Source organism: Corythoichthys intestinalis, chromosome 9 (assembly GCF_030265065.1).
Source record: "Corythoichthys intestinalis isolate RoL2023-P3 chromosome 9, ASM3026506v1, whole genome shotgun sequence".
Classification (NCBI taxonomy): Eukaryota; Metazoa; Chordata; class Actinopteri; order Syngnathiformes; family Syngnathidae; genus Corythoichthys; species Corythoichthys intestinalis.
The window spans coordinates 23,924,733-23,949,980 of record NC_080403.1 but is presented as its reverse complement, the minus strand read 5'-3'; the positions used below and the strand labels follow the sequence as shown (position 1 = coordinate 23,949,980).

General features: G+C 40.6%; 1 protein-coding gene across 1 annotated transcript in view; it reads right to left on the bottom strand.

Moving 5' to 3' along the window:
• The window catches only part of LOC130921899 (ras association domain-containing protein 1-like), a 37,436-nt gene that overhangs the window by 4,561 nt on the left and 7,627 nt on the right, over positions 1-25,248 (bottom strand). The window contains exons 2-3 of the mRNA XM_057846250.1: positions 12,616-12,971; positions 8,285-8,409 (exon numbers count right to left, since the gene is read on the bottom strand). Coding sequence (XP_057702233.1) covers positions 8,285-8,409; positions 12,616-12,971 — 481 coding nt within the window. The remainder of the gene's footprint in view (positions 1-8,284; positions 8,410-12,615; positions 12,972-25,248) is intronic.

The window sequence follows — 25,248 nt, the reverse complement described above, 5'->3', positions numbered from 1 at the left end:
TCACGTGATCGTTTCTTTTTGAAGTTTTAGCTTTTCGTGATCGTTTCTTATCGAATAACGACGCCGCAGCGAAGCCGATGGCGTCAAACGACAATTTACAGATTCCTACAACTGATTGGAACAGCATTTCTCCCCAAATAGTTGATAAATATCCAACTAGAGATGTGATCAACGTTCAACTCTGTGTGTGTCACTTCCTGTCTAGTTTTTTTTTCTTTCTGTCATTTCAGATTGTTTTCAAGCGTAGGAATTTGTACAAGCAGTTCAATTTTTGTTAATATTATAAGGCTAATATTTATTTATTTTATTATCATGATATTATTTTATTTATTAATATTTATTTAGCCTTTAATTACTGCTGTCCAAAATTAAGTTGTTTCTACAGCAACCACGAGGTGGTCCCAAGGGCGTAGGTTTGGTCTTAACAGTGGTGGTGGCGATATAACAGCATAAACTGCATGTACACTTTTTTGGGGTGACGGGACATTAATAAAACCAAACAGATTATCGAATGGGGGCCAGGGCTACATTTCTCACGAATATGAACCTAATAAATTGATAGGCTAAATGATCAGTGCAAAATAAATGTGTACTAACTTACATGTGTATTTGTTCAGGCGGTGTTCGATTCAAACCTTTGTTTTCAAAAACTTACTAAAGAAAAAAAATGAATGCAAGCTATCCAAGAATGGATCCACTTCTGGGGGACAACGAAGCCCCCTCTAGACTCACATTAAAGTATTGTAATTTAATGTGATTTGGGGAAAAACATTTTTAATGAAAATAAGATATCCAAGGACCTATCTCTGGCATGAAAATGGGTCAGGGGTTAAAAAGGTGAGAAGGGTACGGAGGAAATATGTTCCCAACAAAATATTGAGCTCTGTCGATCCACACTGTGTTTCAGCATGGCCGTGCAGAGACCGTTGGAGGGGCGGGTGCTTGTCGAGCAAAAGGGGCACATGAACAAGTACTTACGTAATACACTTTAAAACAACATAACCTTTAACAATTTTAACCAGCTTTAGGTAATATTTGGCTGCAACTGTGACATACTTTAATTAGGAGGGGGCAACAGTGAATAGAAATCAACACTTTTTGGCTGTCACTCAGTCTGTCTGCCTCTTTTCTTCCTTCAACCTCTGCAAGATGGTCACTGAGCCACCAACAGCTCAGTTTTCTCAAAACTATTATTTCATAATTATCCATACTTAACAACTCTAGCACTTAATAATTAATAAAGCAACGGCATAAAATCCTATAGAAAAATAACATTGTAATTGTGTTTATAATTGTATTTTACACCCAACTATCCTTGCAAACTTATTTTTACCAAGTGTGCTATTCACCCAGCTGATGAGGTATCCACTGCCTTTAGGAGATTCATTCAACTGTTTTTTTATCCCTCAATCTCCTTTCCTTACAAGACATATCTATATAATAAAATATAAATCTTATTAAAAAAATTTTTTTTTTAAATCAGACTCCCCGGTGGCTTTTATTTTTAAAGCTTTCTTAATTTATTTCTCTCTCAATAACTATGGAGGTGGATTTGTGTCTTTATTATTCAATCCAAAAAAAAAAGTTGTTTCAATCAAAAACAAAGTTGTTTCAATCAAAATAAATATTTTTCATCCCAAAAAAGTCACTTCAATAAAAAAAATGTTTTTGATTGAAAAAAATTAATTTGAGACAAAAAAAACATTTGAAAACTATTTTTCTTGATTGAATCATCTTTTCACATTGAAGTAATGTTGTTTTGCGTTTGGGCCACATTTTGGCTAGGACATTTATGTCTTTATTATTATTCAAACAAAAAATAAGTTGCTTCAAACAAAAAACAAAAAAAACAACAACAACAAAAAAAAAACTCACTTAAAAAAAAATTCTATCATAGAAAAAGTTTGCACATGTGTCCATCATCGTTTAACAAAGTGAGCAGTCTCAGAGGGTTTGAGTAGACTCACTATGAAGCATTTAATAAAGCCAACCATTTTCCTACTACTTTATTGTTGTTTAAATAATAATTCGGTGGGGCAGTAACATGTTTAAAACATGTAATTCTTACATTTTGAAGTGCTTAAAAACAATTTATAAATGATACTTTGGGTGGGGGGGGGAGTGAAAAAACATGTCTTATATATGTATCTTTTCCCAATGTAAAATCTGAATAAATGCATTGAACATGTGCAAAAAAATTGTGGGGGGGGCGCTACTTCGTGGTTTTCACTTATTGCGGCGGGTTCTGGTCCCCATTAACCGCTAAAAACGAGGGATCATTGCATTTCTGAAAAGCTTTAAGAAGCAAGAATCATTCCCGCCACTCATCGGGCCGGTGTTGTGCCGACACCGGCCGTCATCTCAAGTCCAAGCCGAAAATAACGCGTCTCAGGCGGACGACGGGAGCGATGCGAGGCGCCCCCCTCCATCCGAGAGCAGGCCGCTTAATTTGGCTCAACAGTGCGTTTCTTTGTTTATATTACCGCTAAATGCACAAGCTTGACGCCAATTTAAAGGGAGCTATTTTTTTTCATGGGAGATTTGGCTAGCTCTGGCAGTGTTCAACGCAAGTTGCAACGAATAGCAGTAACTGTATTATATCGCAAAATATGAAAACGATTGAAACCCTTACTCACCAAATTCAATCTGCTGGCAAATACAGGCAAGTGTGTATGCTGCGCTCTGGTCTGCCCCGGTGTGGATAAGGCCTGCTTTTTGTTTTCGCAGCTTTGCAATGCAACCAATTGCTCTCCTCGCACTCCCTGTACACGTAAAGAGTGCGCGCGATTGGAATAATGGAACGCAGTTTGGGCCGATGATTGGTTCTCGTCAGCGAAGCATCTGGAAGGATTTGCTGACTGTCCAAGTATCACTGTTTTAAAGGACCGATTTCTGAATTACTCAGTTTCCGTACTAAATTAATCACATGATGATAATAATAATAATAATTAAATAAACTCTCCCGACCCCCCCACCTCCCAAAAAGAATTTCTCCTCGGATCTACGCAATTCACGTAGGTCGCCCTTTTTGACTTCAAAACGGCGAATTTCGACGAAAGGTGAGAGATTTTCATGCCTGTATCTACATTTGAAGCAAACTAAACTACCCAAAAAGTCGAACTAAAGTACTCTCACAAAATTCTGATGTGTGATTTCATTTCATAGATTCTTTTTTCATGTCAGTTCATGTAAATGTCAGTGTTTGCATTATGTGCATTACGGTAATGCACATAATGCAAACGATGATCCAAATGAGGGACGGCTACCATGACTCCGTTGTTCCTTGTGGAGGCTGGCCTGACCACAGTAATTTTGCAGGTTAGCAACTTCACACAGTTTAATGTTATGCTAACTCGGACGCAGTTAAGACTTTCAGTAGTATAATTAGTTGTGTTTCCCCCCCATCTCCACAACACCAAAGTCTTTTTACATTACTTACAGTGGCTGCTGCTTGCCGGAAAAAACTTTTAATATCCCTCCTTTTCGAAGGGGGTGGAGGAGGCAGCATGTTCTCGACATAATCTGTCAGGGCTGTGTGAGTGTGCGTGTGTGTCTGTGTGTGGGGGAGGGTGTAGGTCATCTGCCAATCAAACCTGCGTTTGAGGGAGAGAAACAATGGAACGGCAGATTCAGCAAGTGAAAAGGGATAAATGTAGGTCTGAACATAATGAAAATAATTCACTTAATAATGGTAGGTGTAGGATCTATTCTATTCTTACAACATATGGGAAGACAATCTAAATTACCTATATAACTGAGCTCATTATATAAAGCAAATGAGGTTGCTTAAAAGTTGGTGGGGACAATTTGAGCACCCTGAAAATTTTGTAGTGCTATGTCCCCACCATCCCTATGTACAGTGGGGAAAATAAGTATTTAGTCAACCACTAATTGTGCAAGTTCTTTCACTTGAAAATATTAGAGAAGCCTGTAATTGTCAACATGGGTAAACCTCAACAATGAGAGACAGAATGTGGAGGAAAAAAACCCCCAGAAAATCACATTGTTTGATTTTTAAATAATTTATTTGCAAATCATGGTGGAAAATGAGTATTTGGTCAATATCAAAAGTTCATCTCAATACTTTGTTATGTACCCTTTGTTGGCAATAACGGAGGCCAAACGTTTTCTGTAACTCATCACAAGCTTTTCACACACTGTTGCTGGTATTTTGGCCCATTCCTGCATGCAGATCCTCTCTAGAGCAGTGATGTTTTGGGGCTGTCGTTGGGCAACACGGGCTTTCAACTCCCTCCACAGATTTTCTATGGGGTTGAGATCTGGAGACTGGCTAAGCCACTCCAGGACCTTGAAATTCTTCTTACAAAGCCACTCCTTTGTCGCCCTGGCTGTGTGTTTGGAATCATTGTCATGCTGAAAGACCCAGCCACGTCTCATCTTCAATGCCCTTGCTGATGGAAGGAGATTTTCACTCAAAATCTCTCGATACATGGCCCCATTCATTCTTTCCTTTACAGAGATCAGTCGTCCTGGTCCCTATGCAGAAAAACAGCCCCAAAGCATGATGTTTCCACCCCCATGCTTCACAGTGGGTATGGTGCAATTCAGTATTCTTTTTCCTCCAAACACGAGAACCTCTGTTTCTACCAAAAAGTTCTATTTTGGTTTCATCTGACCATAACACATTCTTCCAGTCCTCTTCTGGATCATCCAAATGCTCTCTAGCGAACCGCAGACGGGCCTGGACGTGTACTTTCTTCAGCTGGGGGACACGTCTGGCAGTGCAGGATTTGTGTCCCTGGCGGCGCATTGTCTTACTGATAGTAGCCTTTGTTACTGAGGTCCCAGCTCTCTGTAGGTCATTCACTAGGTCCCCCTGTGTGGTTCTTGCTCACCGTTGTTGTTATCATTTTGACGCCACGGGGTGAGGAGGGAGTTGAAAGTCCGTGTTGCCCAACGACAGCCTCAAAACATCACTGCTCTAGAGGAGATCTGCATGGAGCAATGGGCCAACATATCAGCAACAGTGTGTGAAAGGCTTGTGAAGAGTTACAGAAAACGTTTGGCCTTCGTTATTGCCAACAAAGGGTACATAACAAAGTATTGAGATGAACTTTTAGTATTGACCAAATACTTATTTTCCACCATGATTTGCAAACAAATTCTTTAAAAATCAAACAATGTGATTTTCTGTTTTTTCCCCCACATTCTGTCTCTTATGGTTGAGGTTTACCCATGTTGACAATTAAAGGCCTCTCTAATATTTTCAAGTGGGAGAACACGCACAATTAGTGGTTGACTAAATACTTATTTGCCCCACTGTAAACCTACGCCCCTGGTTGCTTCCTATGGGATCTATGAAAATATTTTTTAGGGGAAAGAGTACCCTATTGAACCAACACATTGATGACATCTTTAAAATGTTAAATTTAACAAGCTGACATCCCAAAAATATAACATTTGAACAAGTCAAGCCATGTCAAAACTTTTACATCTTTTAAATCAGACAAATCAGGCCGTAGTTGTATATTACTTTGTTTTCTTTATTAAGATCTTAATCAAGTATCTTGAGGGAGATAAGCAATACAAATAAAATGCATACCCCTATAGCGTCTAAAAATTGAGTTACTAGGCTTGACCAGACCTTACTTTTTATCTTGTGATTGAGCTTTGAAACTATTTAATAGAAATCTGGACCGGTCACATTTGATTTAAATCAAAACCAAACAAATGCTCACTTTGCTCCACCCCGAAGAATCATGAACCTGTTTTCAAGATGTCGGATAAGGGTTGTTGTTTGTCAGGTGATGCAAAATATACAAGTTCGGGTTATTTACGTCTTGCTGAACTGGTGATTCCATTTTTGTGTTACAGTATTGTTTGGGAAGTTGAATGTTTGACAATGACCTTCATTCAGTGTTTGATTCATCTCTCAATGGACTTTTGTGAATAAGAAATCACATTGCATCTAATTGCATTTTGTGTCCACATTAGGAAACACACCGAGGTCTGTATTGCATTTCTATCACGTATTAATACTATGGAAGCCCAAAAGAGTCATAATTAAATAAATAAACCAATCCATGTTATATATTACAAGCATTCAAAAGTTCTTCTCTAATGTTTTACTTGCTTTTGAGTCTAGCCTAGTGCATGTCAATAAGGATAAGACTGTGTAAATATACCTAGTGAAAAAAAACCTTTCACAACATGTCAGTTGTACGTTACTTAACATTACCGCATTTCCCCAAGTATCTTTGCAGTACTTCCCTCTAGCCTAGTGCATGCTAACGAGAGTTAGACTGTGCAAATATATCTACACTCTTGGTCAAAAGTTTTGAGACTCTTTCCTCATTCAACTGAATGGTGAATTGTTTCAAAACCTATGACCACGGAAGTAGTGCGAAAACCTTGCACAAACCCAGGTGTTACTTCTCAATATTAACGCATTTGCCTAAGTATCTGTACAGTACTTCCCCTTGTAAATAATATACTGTACCAGACAGTCCTGTTCCTCCTATGTACCTGGAGGACATTGTAATTATTTGAAGGATGTGCTATAACTGACAATATTACAGAAAAATTAAAATGTGCTTATAACAGTATTTGTGGGTTTAGCTGGAAAATACTTCATTTTAAACTGGATGTTACAGTGTTTTATTGTAACTAATTATGACATTAATGTGACATCTGTATTATAGATACAGTGAGGAGCAGAAGTATTTGCACACCTTGTGATTTTGGAAGTTCATCCTCTTAGAAAATAGGTAGAGGTCTGAAGTTTCAATCATAGATGCATCTCCACTTACAGAGAAATAATCATCCCAAAATAATCCGGAACTCACATTTTATAATTTTTCAATAATTTATTTGTAATTTACTGGGGTTCATAAATATTTGCATCCCCTGAGAATCATCATAATTATGACACGCAGAGAGTTGCCAGCCCACTTTAAAAAAGGTCCACCTTTATCTCATGAGTAACCACCCACCCATCACCCGTTTGAGCTCTTTATTGTTGCTAGTGCACCACACAGTCAGTAATAACCCAACTGCTACGATGGGCAAGACCAGAGAGCTTTAGAAAGACACCAAAGAAAATATTGTTGAGCCCCACAAAGCTGAAAAAGGCTATGGAATAATAGGAAAGAAGCTTGGTGAGAATAAATGAACAGTTGCAGCAATTGTTAGAAAATGGAAAAGGCTGAAACATGACTGATAATCTACCTCGGACTGGGGCACCATGTAAAATCTCTCCTCGTGGGGCATCACTCATGATGAGAAAAGTGAGGGCTCAGCCAAGAACTACACGGCAGGAGCTGGTGAATGACCAGAAGAGAGCTGGATGCACAGTTTCAAAGGCTACTGTCAGTAGAACACGATGGTGCAATGTTTTAAGATCATGCATTGCTAAGAAGGTTCCCTGTTAAAGCCAGTACATGTGAAGGCCCGTCTGAAGTTTGCCAGCGACAATCTGAATGATGCAGATGGGTCATGGGAGAAAGTCATGTGGTCAGATGATACTGAAGTAGAACTTTTTGGTGCAAACTTTACTCGCCGTGTGTGGAGGAAAAAGAAGGATGAGTACAACACCATGAGAACACCATCCCCGCTGTGAAGTATGAGGGTCGAAACCTCATGCTTTCGGGCTGTTTTTCAGCAAAACGGACAGGACGACTGTACTGCATAAAGCACAGGATGAATGGTGAAATGTATTGTCAGATTTTGAGCCACAACCTCCTTCCCTCAGTCAGAGACCAGACCTGAAGAGTCGTGGCTGGAGCTTCCAACATGACAGTGATCCGAAGCACACAGCCAAGCTGACCGAGGAGTGGCTGCATAAAATGCATATCAAGGTTCTGGAGTGGCCAAGCCAGTCTCCAGACCTCAATCCAATAGAAAATCTTTGGATGGAGCTGAAACTTTGTGTTTCTGAACGATAGCCCCAAAACCTGACAGATGTAGAGAAGATTTGTGTGGAGCAATCGGCCAAAATCAGTTTTCATATGTGAAAACCTGGTAAGGAACTACAGAAAGCATCTGACCTCTGTAATTGCAAACTAAGGCTTCTGCACCAAATATTAGCACTCATTTTCTCAGGGGTATAAATACTTATGAACCCCAGGCAATTAAAAAAATATATTGAAAAGTCATACAATGTTCCGTTTTTTTTTTTTTTTTTTTTTATGATTATGTCTCTATAAGGGGAAATGCATCTATGATTGAAATTTCAGACCTCTACCTGTTTTCTAAGTGGTTGAACTTGCAAAATCACAAAGGGTGCAAATACTATGCTCCTTACTGGATATACAAGGTTTCTTACCACATTAGAGTCTGTTTCGATGGTGTGCTCCACAACCAATGTGTAGTCAGTGGAAGAACCTCGGTCCCAACTACAGTCCAAGCGGATCAGGGGGCGGCAGCGATAATGGCAGGTGAACTTGCAATCTGGAGGAACGGATTGTTTTAGAATCCCAGATAGAGTTATACAAAACTTGTTGCATTACTCTATTACGTTCCAAACAAGTCTACGCTTGCCCATTATAGCAATTGCAGTCGTTCACGAAAATTCATTTTAGTCACCTGTCTTGCAATGCCTAAAGGGAACCCCGATTAAAATTACATGTCGGTTCTGTATGCTTTATCTTAATGTTGGTAACTCATCTATAATATACAAGTTTTGAAAATAATTTGCAGTTTAGTGTAATATTTAAGGGTGGCACGGTGGCAGAGTGGTTAGCATGTCTTCCTCACAGTTCTGAGATCAAGGGTTTAATCCCAGGCTCCGGCCTTCCTGTGTGGAGTCTGCATGCTCTCCCCGTGCCTGTGTGGGTTTTCTCCAGGTGCTCTGGTTTCCTCCCACAGACATGCACGGTAGGCTGATTTAACACTCTAAATTGTCACTTGGTATGAGCGTGGGCGCAAATGGTTGTTCGTCTCCTTTTGCCCTGTGATTGGCTGGCAACCCTGCCTACTGCCCATAGTTATCTGGGATTGGTTCCGGCGACCCTCGTGAGGATAAGAGGCTCGGAAAATGAATGAATGAATGAATGAAATATTTAAAACTTTATTTGGACGTGAGTCACCATTTTTGTTTACGTCGCTATGTGGTGACATAAAATGGTGCTGCTGAAATTATGTTACACAGTATTCCACTGGCCACCAGAGGACAGTGTCGACTTATCCAAAATTAAGTTTCTTATTAGGAAGAAATAATATTTTGCTGAGATGTTAATGCTCAAAATGCAGGAGTGCCTAAATATAAAAATGTATTGTTTTTCAGAAAGCCACAATCAAATAACCCTTTCTGGATTCTTCACGGAACAAAAGTAAATAATATAATATAATATAATATAATATAATATAATATAATATAATATAATATAATATAATATAATATAATATAATATAATAATAATAAATGATAATAACACTGTTAATTAAATAGATAATAACCAAATAACCCTGTCTGAGTTCTTCACAGAAAAAGGCCAGGAAATAAATAACACTATTGAGAAAAAAAAAATTAAAATGCTCTCTGGTATTGTTCAAGGGGCCGGACCAAATGTGGAGGCAGTTCTCATCCGGCCCGCGGGCCGTAGTTTGGGCACCCTTGCTTTTGGGGCATTTATGTCTCAGTTGGCATTGGTGAACATTTACTACAGACACACAATTAAACATAACTAACTAAAGATTTCTCCTGCATGTTGTCCACATTTTCAGTTCGATTTTTACTTCTGTCTTAAGACATTTTTTTTTTCTTATTTGCATCGAAACTGTTAATAAAGCTGTATGGTTGAGATCTCATCACTACAGCCCGCCAAATCGTTGTAGGTCACCACACCGTGGCCGTGAACAACAACGGCGACTTTCGTTGAAATGTTCTTAATTTTATATTAAACAGCGAATTATTTTCAAAGTTTGTACATAACAGGTGAGTTACTGACATCAAAATAAAACATATAGAACATGTCAGTTAACTCAGGAGTTCCCTTTAAGGTGCATGTATGTTTTCTTTTAGTAGTCTGATTATATTACAAGTAATCGAGACAAATTTGGCCACGGTAATCATGATCTGAAATGTTTACTGTCATAACCTCAAAAAAAAAAAAAAAAAAAAATACTGTAATTTTTTTTACTTTAAAGTGCTCCCCATTATAAACCGCACTCGACAAATTTCACAAGAAAAACAAATCTGTTCACACAAACCACACTGGACTATAAGCCAGTATTGTATTATGAGATATTTACACCAAAAGATATTAGCCTTTAAAAACCAATACACAGTTTATCACAAAAGTGAGTACACCCCTCGCATTTCTGCAGATGTTTAAGTATATCTTTTCATGGGACAACACTGACAAAATGACACTTTGACACAATAAAACGTAGCCTGTATGCAGCTTACATAATAGAGTTAACTTATTTTCCCCTCAAAATATAGTCATTAATATCTAAACCCATGGCAACAAAAGTGAGTACACCTCTTAGAAACGACGTACATCCCTAAATGTCCAAATTGAGTACTGCTTGTCTTTTTCCCTCGAAAATGTCACGTGACTCGTTACAGGAGTGCTGTCAGCATCGCTGCAGGGATTGAAGAGGTGGGGGGTCAGCCTGTTAGTGCTCAGACCATACGTCGCACTCTACATCAAATTGGTGTGCACGGCTGTCACCCCAGGAGGAAGCCTCTTCTGAAGACGGTACACAAGAAAGCCCGCAAACAGTTTGCTGAAGACAATTCAACAAAGCACAAGGATTACTGGCAGTGGCGCCACCAGGGGGTGCCCAAGGGTGGCCATGGCCACCCCTATAAATTGTTTGGCCACCCCACTGGCCACCCCGCTTGCCAGTATATCGTTAGATTGTTGTAGCATCAGTTATGCATTTCATCCCAAATGAATGCATTTATTTTGTTTTGTTAAATGTAGGGCTGTGAAATGATCTTTGTCTTAACACCCCGTAGTGTACCCAACGCAGAGAAGATATAGCATTTGCAGCCACCACACACAGTCATGGTTGCACCGCTTCCCATCATGCATTTGGGCAGAACAGTTAAGTCGCTACAGTATTATTTACTGAAAGCTCAACAAATACACTAGATGGCAATATTTAGTCACAATATACAAACACACATTTATCCTTTAAGAATTACAAGTACAAGTAACCCTTTCTATCCGTGGAGCCCTTTCACAGACAGAATGTTAATAAAGTTAATGCCATCTTGTGGATTTATTGTTATAATAAACAAATACAGTACTTATGTACAGTATGTTGAATGTATATATCCGTCTTGTCTTATCTTTCCATTCCAACAATAATTTACAAAAAAAATGGCATATTTTAGAGATGGTTTGAATTGCGATTAATAAAGATTAATTAATTTTTAAGCTGTGATTAACTCAAATAAAAAATTTAATCATTTGACCGCCCTAGTTAAATGTACACCTTATGCCTAATATATACATAACACAATAAAACAGAATTGTTGTGGAACTCAAAATGTTGACTGGATAGTAACGGACTATGCACATTAAATCATTAGTAACATCAAATATTACACAATACACCAAAGTATATCAGTAGCCGTGTCCTTAAGTCTTTCTGATAGTTTCCCCCTGACCTTTTTACCGCAATAATATAATGAAAACCTGAAATTATGACTTTTAGTTTTGGCCACCCCAAGATTTTAAGTGGCTCCATCTGGCCACCCCTATGAAAAATTTCTGGAGGCGCCACTGATTACTGGAGCCATGTCCTATGGTCTGATGAGACGGGCGGCTTTCATGTGTATCGTTTTCAGAAGAGGCTTCCTCCTGGGGTGACAGGCATGCACACCAATTTGATGTAGAGTGCGGCGTATGGTCTGAGCACTAACAGGCTGACCCCCCCACCTCTTCAATCTCTGCAGCAATGCTGACAGCACTTCTGTAATGAGTAATGAGACATTTTGCAGGGAAAATGACAAGCAGTGCTCAATTTGGACATTTAGGGATGTACGTAGTTTCTAAGGGGTGTATTCACTTTTGTTGCCAGGGGTTTAGATATTAATGGCTATATCTTGAGTTATTTTGAGGGGAAAATAAATTAACTCTATTATATTAGCTGCACACAGACTACTTTTCATTGTGTCAAAGTGTCATGTTGTCAGTGTCGTCCCATGAAAAGTTATACTTAAATATCTGCAGAAATGCGAGGAGTATACTCACTTCTGTGATACACTGTACAAGCAGCACAGGAATATATAACACAGGGTTCAAAGCTTGGAAAAAAAGTAACAGTTGATGATCCGAAAATTACAGTGAATGATTGTTTATGGTTAGTGTTATGTTTCATAATTACTAGATAGGCACAGTGTTGCATTTTCTGCAACACATTACCACAGTCTAATCTTTGTGTGGGTTTTTCTGCTGAAGAACAGGAAGTTAAAGATTTTGTTACCTCTTAAAGTAAAGAGAAACATATAAGACAATGACAGAAAATTTGATGTTCTTTTAAATGTTTACGAAAGGGAATTGAATTGAATAAAGCAGTTCAATTTCCAATCGTCATTTTATTTCATTCTCATACATTCTACAGCAGACCCTTGGGAAACGAGTAGCCTGACTTATTTATTTGGTCCCATCTCAAGACACCACAAATTGTTAGACTCACTTGCACAGCGCAAACTTTGTTTGTAAAGACCCCAGATGAAGTCCCCGCACAGGTCGCACCACGTTGGCTGAGTGTTGCTGTAGGGCTGGAAGTCGTGGCCCTCCCCGCTCTCTTCCGCCTGGTGCTGGTCCAATTCACAGCTGCTTTGGACTCGTATAATGCCCACCCGGCTTAGCAGATCCGGCACCTTTCCTGGGCTGATTCTCAGTGCGTTGGCTCTCTCTAAGCGTGGAGGGGAGCGGGGCAAACTCGCTCCTGTCAGCCGTATCGGCTCGCTCCCTGGATTCAGGTCACGTAGCTCAATTAACTCCCCAGTTGACATTGTGTCACTTCCAAGTTCAAGGCATCCAGGATCACTAAGAGATAGAAGAATATCTTGGTTCATATATCCATGCCAGCGACATATAGTGATAGCAGACCAATATATATACTCAACCACTATATGGTAGAAGGCTCATATTTAACACTTTGGCCGCCAATGGCGGACACAGTCGTCTTTTTTTTGGACTGGGAGGACTGGCAGCAATAATGCAAATTCCCTGCCAGCCTCTCACGGTCAAAATTGATTAGTCTGAGGGGGGGGGGGGGGGGGTGGTCAGCTACCCGCGGCTCTGGGGCCGCATGCAGCTCTTTAGCGCGGCCCTAGTGGCTCCATGGCACTTTTTAACAATGTTTGAAAATGAAAAAAGATGGGGGAGAGAAATACATTTTTTGTTTGAAAGGGAAACTCGGACTTAAAGACTTTAAGGCTATAATAAATCACAATTGTTCTCTATTACTAAAATGTTATTAGAAACACATAAAACGCTGCCATTGATTTAAAAAGCTATAATATTTGGTACATTTTTTTTTTAACTAAGGTGCGCGCCATATTTTAAGCGTGCAATGGACGGTCGGGGTGATGGCGTAGTTTGTCACTGTCACTAGACGAACACTATCTGTGTACTGCAATTCCTTCTATGCGGCGAGACGCCCAACACATGCGCACATCGGTTAAAAGCTGCGAGTACTTACTATTTGTGTTTTTATTAAGTCCTTTATTACCTTTTCATTGCCTCAAAATACTTTTTGCATGTGTTTCCCTCTCATACTTTTAAGCATTATGTTTTCTTGTGGTACCTTGAAAGCGTATTGTTGATCTGTTGACCACGTTAGTCACATAGCGTATTTAAACCACCCTTATTTGATATTACTACGTTTAGGTATTTCTTAAGGCACATGTAGAATGTTCTGTATGTATGCATCTAAACCAGGGGTGGGCAAACTATTCCACAAAGGGCTGCTGTGGGTGCGGGTTTTTGCTGCCCCCCATCAAGAGGACACCTGTTCACCATTCTGGGCTGCGTTTCAATCGTGGTTTAAATGAGCCCTCGCTCACTTGCCCTAGCCACCGCCCCCCAGGGGAATCCCCGCCGTCATCTTAAGGGCCGTTCCAATTCCCAAAACAGCGAAATGAACTTGGTGAGATGGACCCTCAGAGGGCTCAGTGAGCGAGTGAAAAACGATGGTCACTCCAGAGCTCCCTGTATCCCTGTTGTGAAATGTTTGGTTAAAATGCATAATTGAATTCATCGTGAATAATAGTTCATTGTAAAACAAGCTAAAAGAAATAGTTACATTATAAAACGTTTCTATTGACATTATTTACATTGAAAAGTAGTGAATACACAGCTAAAATTATTCTGATTATTATTTCCTGAACAGTTGATGTGCTGCTGGGGATTTGACAGGAAGTGCTTTTGTTTTGAATTGCGACAGAGGGAGCTGTTGTATTTGTGTTACCTGAAGAAGAAGAAAAAAAGAGAAAGCAAGCTATGCTGAATGAGCCCTTGTTATGGCCACAATGCCTTTGTTTCATGTTAAACTGCAGCATTTTAAGCAGTAAATGTTCAAGTTCAAAAGCGAGCGTCTTGGTCATCATTGAGAAGCTTCCACTACCCTTACATTTTGGTGCCGAAACCCGGGATTTAAAGACTTTGAGGGACTTTTAGCTGGCGAAGTTGGGAGCTAACGGTGGCTAATGCTAACCGCTAAGATGGCTGAGCGTTTTGAACGGATGAGAAAGAAACGGGCAACAATTCGCGCCTCAACGACAAAGCTTTTGACTCGGATTGAAGTGGAGGTGAGCAAAGAGGAGCCTGATTGTGATAAACTCCGTGAAATGCTGTCAGTTTTGAAGACAAAAGAGGAATGCTTGATTGACTTGGATAAAGGCATTGAAGATGAGACTCCGACCGAAGCATTGGAAGCGGAGATTGCGAGTACACAGGATTATCAGGATCGGATCACAACGTGTACAGCTCGCTCAAAGAGACTAATTCAGAAGACAGAAACATCTGTGAACGTGCGAGTGAGTAATGGAAGTGATACTTCATTCAGATCACTAAATTCACAGACTGTTAAACTGCCTAAGCTCATTATTGAAAAATACAGTGGAGAAGTGAGCCAATGGCAGGAATTCTGGTCTCAGTATGAAACCGCCATCCATAACAATGATGCTCTATGTAAAAGGGAGAAGTTCACCTATTTGAAGTCCTATCTAACTGGAGCAGCAGCCAGAGCTGTTACAGGACTAATTATGACAGATGACAATTATGATACGGCAGTAAAATTACTCCAGAGCCGTTTTGGAAGAAAAGATATTGTCATCAGTGCGCATATGTCCAAGCTGTTGAACTTGACTCCTGTAAGAAGATCATCAGATGTTACTGCTCTGCGGCACCTGTACGATGAATGTGAAATACAGATTCGCAGTTTGGAATCACTAGGAGTTTCCAGTGATACATATGGATGCTTGCTATGCCCAGTGTTGTTACAGCTTCTACCGGAGGACATGGCACTGACCTACACACGCAAATCAGACTCCGACGGTGAATGGAAGCTGGACGAGCTCATCCAATTCCTGCAAAATGAGGTTCAGAGCAGAGAAAGGGCGCTTCAACTTTGCAGACCTGGCAACATACAACGGGACATCACATCGAACTACAAGACCTGTGGTAAATCAGCACACCATAGTGAAAAGTCCAAAAAATGGAATGTGCCATCAGCGACAGCGCTACACACAGCAAGTAACGTTCCCCAGACCTGTGTGTATTGTGATGGTCATGATCACAAACCAGAACATTGTACAGAAAATACTGTGTCTGCTCGAAAAGAGAAACTTCGAAAGCTGGGAAGATGCTATGTGTGCCTTGGTCCAAAACACATTGCAAAATACTGCAAGATTAAAGGTGTTTCCTGTGCATTGTGTGGTCGCAGACATCATCAGTCAGTTTGTGAACAAGAAGAACCCAAAGCAGATGCAGAACAAGTTGGCACGGAAGCTGTTGTTTCCTCTGTGTCCAGTATCGCAAAACCGAATGCTAACACGCATAACACAGTACTGCTGCAAACAGTAAAGGCACAAACAGTGGGTCCAGCAGGGAGAAAAGTAATACGTTGTCTGCTGGATGGCGGCAGCCAAAGAAGCTTTGTTCATGAAGCTGTTGTTAAGACTTTAAAGCTGCCTGTTTTGAGACAAGAAACATTGCGTCTACATGTCTTTGGATCCACCATTCCTGTAACAGCGCAGCGTAACATTGTGAAGGTGTCACTGGCGAACGTGTGGAATAACCGACAAAGAATCGACATCGAAGCAGTGGAGACGCCTCAAGTGTGCAGCGCTGTGATAAAAGTTCCCAGTGAACCTCTCCAAGAACAGTTAAAGAAAGAAGGACTGCAACTTTCGGACTTCCCACAAGAGGGAGCTGTTGATCCAGAGTTGGCAGTGTTAATTGGAGCTGATTATTATTGGGAAGTGGTGACTGGTAAGGTCCAGAGACTTACAGAATCACTAGTTGCCATTGAAAGCATCTTTGGTTGGGCTCTACAAGGACGTGTATTAACATCCAGTATTACAGACGCCACTTGCATGCATATTAGTCTGGAAGATGGTGCTCAGATCTCAAAACAGCTTCATGCATTTTGGGAAGTTGAATCATTGGGCACTGTTAATGAGAAAATCCAGAGCCCAAATGAAGCCAAGGTTCTTCAGAATTTTGTAGAGACTTTGAAGTACCAAGATGGCCGTTACCAAATTGAGTTACCGTGGCGACCAGAAAAACCAGAACTCCCAGACAATTTTAGAGTGGCAAAGAGACGACTGGAAGGCCTTAAAAGGAAACTGCAGAATGATACCACGCTCTACATGAGGTACAATGATGTGATACAGGATTATCTGCAACAAGGCATCTGTGAGGACGTGTCAGAAAACCCTTCAGCAACAAAGCAACCCAGGGCTGTGGAATATTACATGCCACATCATGCTGTTCTCAGAGAAGACAAGGTGACAACTAAATTGAGAATAGTATTTGATGCATCATCACACGAGGAGGGTTCTGCTTCACTAAATGACTGTTTGCTGATTGGACCAAACCTCAACCCGAATCTGTTGGATGTGCTAATCAAGTTCAGACTCCACCAGGTAGCCTTCACTGCTGATATTACAAAAGCTTTTCTGCAGATAGCCATGGCAGAAAAGGATAAAGATGCTGTGAGGTTCTTGTGGCTTCATGGACCTCCAACGAAAGACTCAAAAAATGAACTGCGAGTTTTGAGAATGAATAGAGTGGTGTTTGGAGTTTCTCCTAGCCCATTCTTGTTAGCTGCAACAATAAGAGAACACATAAAGCAGTATGCAAATGAACACCCGACGACAGTGAAAGCTTTGAGAGAATCACTTTATGTGGATGATTTTATCTTCAGTTCGTGTAATGTGGATGAAGCTCTCTCAGTCACCACAACAGCGAAGAACATCCTGTCTCATGCGAGCATGGATTTGTGCAAGTGGGTGACCAACTCACCGGAACTGAGAGCAAAATGGACAGAATGCGGATTGGAACACACAACAGAAACTCATGCCTGTGGAAATGTGCTGAAGGTGTTGGGTTTAGTATGGAAACCAGAAAGTGATGACTTTGTGTTTGATTTAAATGGACTTTTGGACATTTTGAAAGAAAGAAGGAACACAAAGAGAAGTGTATTGCAGACATCAGCACGTATCTTTGATCCAATTGGTTTCCTCACTCCATTTACCATACGGGTAAAATGCTTGTTTCAAGAACTGTGGGAAAGAGGAATTGGTTGGGATGAGGAGTTGCCTCCAGATTTGACAGAAAAATGGGATCAATGGTGTGAAGAGCTTCCTCAGCTCCACCTGCTGTCCATTCCGAGGTGGTACCAAGTACAACAAAACCCACAGACAAGCAAACTGCACATCTTCTGTGATGCAAGTGAAAAGGCATATGGTGCTGTTGCTTATCTGCAAGGAAAGAACAAAGAAGGAGAAGTCGTGACTAGATTTGTGGTCTCCAAATCCAAGGTATCCCCTTTGAAGAAATTGACGCTACCTCGTCTGGAGCTCATGGGAGCATTGATTGGAGCAAGACTAGGAAATAACCTTCTCAAGCCACTGAACATGGAAAAAACTCAGCTCAAGATGTGGACAGATTCCATGATAGCGTTTCATTGGATACGCAGCACAGCACAAAGATGGAAGCCATTTGTGGCCAACAGAGTGACTGAGATACAAAGTCTCACGGATCCCGAACATTGGTCACACTGCAGCGGCAAGAACAATCCTGCTGACCTACCTTCCAGAGGCCAGAGTGTCAAGAACATCATCCACAATCAGCTGTGGTGGAAGGGGCCCACTTCAATGTCAGCAGGTAATGAAGCGGAGACTAAAAATGGAGATTATGTGGCAGATGAAGTCAATGCTGAGCTCAGGTCTAATTTTCAAGCAGTAGTGCAGCTGACTAGAACAGAACCAGCAGAACCACTGTTAGATCTTGAGGAGCACAGCAGATTAAAAACAGTGCTGAGAATTACTGCATGGGTGAAAAGATTCATAGATAATGCACGCTCAAGTGAAAGGGTGCATGGCGAACTGACAACCGAAGAGCTCAATACAGCAGAAAAATATTGGGTTAAAGTGACTCAAGAGCAGAGTTTCAGTCAAGAAATCTGTCAGCTAAAATCTGGACAGAATATTAAGAATGACTCCAAAATCAAAGACTTGAAGCCTTTCTTAGATGAAGAGCACATCATTTGTGTAGGAGGCAGGCTACAACACTCTGATTTCAGTTTCAGGGAACAGCACCCCTGGATTTTACCGACAAACCACCGGTATTCAGAACTACTGGTTAAGTCCTGCCATGAGAGAGTAATGCATTCTGGGGTCAGAGACACTCTACTTCAATTGAGAGAGAACTTCTGGGTTCTAAGAGGGAGACAACTTGTCAAACGGGTCGTGTCACAGTGTTACATTTGCCGAAAGCTGAAAGTGAAACCAGCTCAGCAAATTATGGCTCCGTTACCGAGAGACAGAGTTACTGAGTCCCCACCCTTTGAAGTAACTGGAGTAGATTTTGCAGGGCCATTGTATGTCAGATCCAACAGTCAGCCCAAAAAGGCATACATTGCTCTTTTCACATGTGCTGTTACACGGGCAGTACATTTGGAGCTGGTCTCAGATCAGTCAACTGAACACTTTCTCTTAGCCTTAAAGAGATTTATTGCAAGGCGAGGACTGTGTAAAGTTATCTATTCAGACAATGCAAAGACATTCAAAAGAGCTGACCAAGATCTCAAGAACTTATGGCGTTCATTCAACGGAGCAGAGCTCAGAGAGTTCTTCACGGACAAAGGAGTCACCTGGAAATTTATAGCCGAGCGAGCTGCTTGGTGGGGCGGCTTTTGGGAACGTCTAGTGAGATCTGTCAAAACATGCTTGAAGAGGATCCTGGGGAAGACTTCACTGAACTTCGAGGAGCTGACAACCACGCTTGCAGAAGTGGAAGCCGTACTGAACTCCAGGCCCCTCTCATATGTGAGTAGTGACGCATCAGAGCCACAGCCACTCACACCTTCTCATTTCCTAGTTGGGAAAAGACTGACGTCTCTACCACCAAAGACTTTGCTAACACCGTCTCAAGTCACCACTGCGACCAGAGAAGAAATAGGTCGAAGATGGAGGTATCGACAGAGACTGTTATCCGGGTTTTGGGGCAGATGGAGAAAGGACTACCTGATGGACTTGAAGTCAGCCCACAAGTGTCAGCTGCCGACACCCACTACGTTGAAGGTGGGAGATGTTGTTCTGATTGGCGATGACAACGTTCCAAGGCAAACGTGGCAGATGGGCAGGATAACTGAACTGTTTCCTGGAAGAGATGGACTCATACGTTCCGGTACTGTTCGTACTTCTACGGGAAGTGTGTTGAGAAGACCTATTCAGTTAATGTATCCTTTGGAGATTTGTTGACTTATTTGCTTGTGATGAACAATTGTCCATCGGGGGGGAGAATGTTGTGAAATGTTTGGTTAAAATGCATAATTGAATTCATCGTGAATAATAGTTCATTGTAAAACAAGCTAAAAGAAATAGTTACATTATAAAACGTTTCTATTGACATTATTTACATTGAAAAGTAGTGAATACACAGCTAAAATTATTCTGATTATTATTTCCTGAACAGTTGATGTGCTGCTGGGGATTTGACAGGAAGTGCTTTTGTTTTGAATTGCGACAGAGGGAGCTGTTGTATTTGTGTTACCTGAAGAAGAAGAAAAAAAGAGAAAGCAAGCTATGTTGAATGAGCCCTTGTTATGGCCACAATGCCTTTGTTTCATGTTAAACTGCAGCATTTTAAGCAGTAAATGTTCAAGTTCAAAAGCGAGCGTCTTGGTCATCATTGAGAAGCTTCCACTACCCTTACAATCCCACAATGCATTGCAATGGTGCATGGAAAATATGTCCGTGCAGTGGTGACACCGTTGGCTGCTGTATATATACCACCAAAGAAGAAGAAAATGAATTGAGCTGCCAGCACGGTGTTTGAATGTTATACCAAATTGCCTTTCGAATTGTAAAACTCATCATTGTTGTTAAAAAAATAAAAATAAAAAAATTAGACTGTATGTGGCAGTTATGGCAGAACGTATGCAATCACAATAGTGCCAAAATTTAAAAAACACATGAATAAATAAATGAATATAAAGAGAAATAAATGAATAAATAATAATAAAGTAACTTTTGTATTGACTTTCACTTTTGCCATAAAAAAAAGGGAGAAAAAAAAAAGAATTTTTTTCATTGATGTTTCTATTTCGCTTATCTTTTCTATTTTGCTTTTAACGAAAGGAATGGTCTGTCAATCAAATGGCATTGGGAGAGACTGAAACTAAACTTCAGAAAGGTTATTATAAGGTATCGACAAATAAATAAAGAATTGCCCAAATAAAATTTGATTCAAAATTAATAATTTGATAATTCCCAGGTACCGACATATTGCCATCAAGTGCGGAATACGTCTCCGGCTTATTGACATGAGTCGCCGTGCAATTTGTGCGATGTAGAATAATGGTGCCACCAGGGGGTGGCCAGGCCTGGCCACGGCTCCCCCCTATGAATTTGTTGGCAACCCCACGCGCCAGTATAATGTTAGATTGTAGTAACTGCAGAACTCAAAATGTTGACTGGACTATTATGGACTATGCACATTAACACAATATAACAGTGTACAAAATACAATATAATACAAGCAACAAAAGTATATCAGTAGGTGTGTCCTTAAGTCAATCTGACAGTTTTCTACTGGCCTGTTTATTACTACAACATAGTAAAAACCTGAAATTATTGCTTTTATTTTTTTGGTGTGCCACCTCAAGGTTTTAAGTGGCCCCATTTGGCCACCCCTATGAAGAATTTCTGGAGGCGCCACTGATTTGGAAATTGGCAGTATAGCGCTACTCCAAAACCTTGTGGTTGTTTCATGGTTTTCTTGCCTGCGAGTGAACGAGGGCAGGTGTGTTCCATTTACGTCTTTCGATCCACCTCCGCCCACTTTCCCTCCGCCCTCCAAGTGGCTTCCGTGTGACGTCATAGCAAGTGTTTAGGGCAAGTGAGCGAGAGCAACTCAAACCGTGGCTGCGTTCCAATCGCGGTTTGAGTTGCCCTCGCTCACTTGCCCTAAGCACTTGCGATGACATCACACTGAGGCCACTTGGAGGGTGACCAGTGGGGTAGCCAACAAATTAATTGGGGGAAGCCATGGCCAGGCCTCGCCACCTCCTGGTGGCAGCTTTATTCCACATCGCACAAAATATACGGAGACTCATGTCAATAAGCCAGAGAAGTATTCCGCGCTTTATGGCAATACGTTGGTACCTGGGAATTATCAGAATTATCAGTTTTGTATCAAATTTTTTGGGGCATTTCATTATTAATTAATTCATTTTTTTGTCTATACCTTTTAATCTGTAAACAGATTTGATGTTTAAATACATTTAACCTATTTGAAGTTTAGTTTCAGTCCCTCCCAACGCCATTTGATTGACAGACCATTACTTTCGTTAAAAGCAAATTAGAAAAGGCAAGCGAAATAAACATCAATGACAAAAATTGACATTCTTTTTTCCTTTTCTTTACTGACAAAAGTAAAAGTCAATAAAAAAGTAACTTTACTCTTTATTTCTCATTTATTTCTCTTTGTTTTTATTTATTTATTTTGGCACTCCTGTGATTCCACACGTCCTGCCATAACTGCCACATACAGTCTAATTTTTAAAATTTTTTATTTATTAACAACAATGATAAATTTTACAATTCCAAAGGCAGTTTCGTATCACATTCAAACACCGTGCTGGATCCTCTATTCGTTTTTTTCTGTGGTGGTAAATATACAGCAGCCAAGGGTATTTGAGCTTCATTATCACCACCGCATGGACATATTTTCCGTGTACCACTGCAATGCATTGTGGGATACAGGGAGCTTTGGAGTGACCATCGTTTTTCACTCGATCACTGAGCCCTCTGAGGGTCCATCTCACCAAGTTCACTTTGCTGTTTTGGGAATTGGAACGGCCCTTAAGATGGCGGCAGGGATTCCCCCGGGGGGCGGTGGCTAGGGCAAGTGAGCGAGGGCTCATTTAAACCGCGACTGAAACGCAGCCCGTGATTGGAACGCAGCCCTGGTATGTTGTAAGTGCAATCAATTGATTGCAGTCAGGTGCTTCTTGTTTCCATTGAAACATCATTGGTTAAAAGCTATGTGCTGGATCAGTTGGAACAAAGACCAGGACCCACTGCGGCCCTCAAGGACCGGTTTGCCCACCCCTGAACAAAACAAGCTAAAAGAGCACGGTAGTACTTTGGGTGTCAAGTTCACCTCTTGTAGAAGTTTTGCCGGTGTAGGACATTTTGGCAGAACACAGTTTTTAAAAAAAAAAATTTTAATAACTACTCTAGTCTCATCTCATCCCTTCTTTCCTGTTCATTTTGCTTTTGCTGCTCATTTTGTGAAATATCAACAGTGCTGTTATACTAATTAATGTTCCTTTCGGGTTCAAATTGAAAAGGTTGAACAGATAACATGTTTATGTCGCTAGCAGTGTTTCCCACAGGATTTTAGGAGACTGGTGGGAGGGTCTCTGACCCTCGGGGTAGGGTGTGTGTGTACATTTTCAAGCCTGGTGTATCTCTTTAGGGCATTTTGAGACCACTGAATGTAATATAAATTGCTCTATGCGGTGTCGCCGGATCGCGCCAAATGCAGCAGAATGCAGCAGACAGTAGTCCCGTAGCCTGGTACACCAGACTCAGCGGCAATATGTTCCAATCCGCGGTAAATTCGGTTTTACATGACCAAAAACACATCGAGTCACTAAAACCAACAGTCTGTCTCGCGGTAGCCATGTTGAATATGTTGAAATGTCTCTCGCTAGTTTCTTGTCGCTTTACCGACGCCGCGTCAGCCCGTCGCTGATTGGTCCGCTCCGCTGTCTATTTGCTGTGGCTGGCTCCGCCCTGGAATTTTTTTTCTGCTGAATGGTGGCCAGACTCATACTCTCATAGCCAGGCATGAAAATGGGTCAGGGGTTAAAAAGGTGAGAAGGGTGTGGAGGAAATATGTTCCAGTACACTGTACACCCCAACAAAATATTGAGCTCTGTCGACCCACACTGTGTTTCAGCAGGGCCGTGCAGGGACCGGTGGAGGGGCGGGTGCTCGTAGATCAAAAGGGGCACATGAACAAGTATTTAATACACCTTAAAACAACATAACTTCAATTTTAACCAGCTTTAGATAATAATTGGCTGCGACTGTGACATACTTTAATTGGGACAGTGAATAGAAATCAAAACTGTCGTCAACATTTTCTGGCTGTGACTCAGTCAGTCTGCCTCTTTTCTTCCTTCAACCTCTGCATCAAAACTTCCTTCCTCAACTTGTTCATCTGAGAACAAACCACATCAGATGGTCACTGAGCCACCAACAGCAGTTTTCTCAAAACTATTATTTCATTATTATCCATACTTAACAACTCTAGCACCCAATGATTAATAGAGCAATGACATAAAATCTTATAGAAAAATAACATTGTAATTGTGTTTATAATTGTATTTAATACCCGACTATCCTTGCAAACTTGTTCTTACCAGGTCTGCTATTCACCCAGCTGATGAGGTATCCACTGCCTTTAGCAGCCTCATCCAACTCCTTTTTTTATCCCTCAATCTCCTTTCCCTACGAGGCATGTCTATGTAATGAAATATAAATATTTAAAAAAAAAAAAAAAAAAAAAAAAAAAAACAGACTCCCCGGTGGCTTTTAGTTTTAAAGCTTTAATTTCTTTCACAGTAACGATGGAGGTAGATTTGTATTTTTATTATTCAATCAAAAAACAAAGTTACTTCTATCAAAAAACAAAGTTGCTTCAATCAAAATACAGTATATACTTTTAATCCCAAAAAAGTCACTTCAATAAAAAAAATTGTTTTTGATTGCAAAAATAAATTTGAGACAAAAAAAAGCATTTGAAAACTATTTTTCTTGATTGAAACAAATTTTTCCATTGAAGTAATGTTGTTTTGCGTTTGGGCCACATTTTGGCTAGGACATTTGTGTCTTTATTATTCAATCAAATAAGTTGCTTCGACCAAAAAAATATATATAAAAAGAAAAACTTTGCACATGTGTCAATCACCGTTTAACAAAGCCTGAGAGGGTTTGAGTAGACTCACTATGAAGCATTTAATAAAGCCAAGCATTTTCTTACTACTTTATTCTTGTTTAAAAATAATTCGGTGGGGCAGTAACATGTTTAAAACTTATCATAATTCTTACATTTTGAAGTGCTTGAAAACGATTTATAAATGATACTTGGTGAAAAAAGTGAAAAAACGTCTTATATATATATGTATCTTTTTTCCAATGTAAAATCTGAATAAATATGTACATTGAACACGCACAAAAAAAAGGGGGGGGGCGCTACTTCGCGGTTTTCACTTATTGCGGCGGGTTCTGGTCCCCATTAACCGTGAAAAACGAGGGATCCCTGTATTTCTGAAAAGAGTCATTCCCACCACTCGTCGGGCCGGTGTTGTGCCGACACCGGCCGTCAGCTCAAGTCCCAGCCGAAAATAACGCGTCTCAGGTGGACGACGGGAGCGATACGAGGCGCCCCCCTCCATCCGAGAGCATGCCGCTTAATTTGACTCAACAGGGTGTTTCTTCGTTTATATTACCGCTAAATACAAAAACTTGACGCCAATTTAACGGGAGCTATTTTTTTTTCATGGGAGATTTGGCTA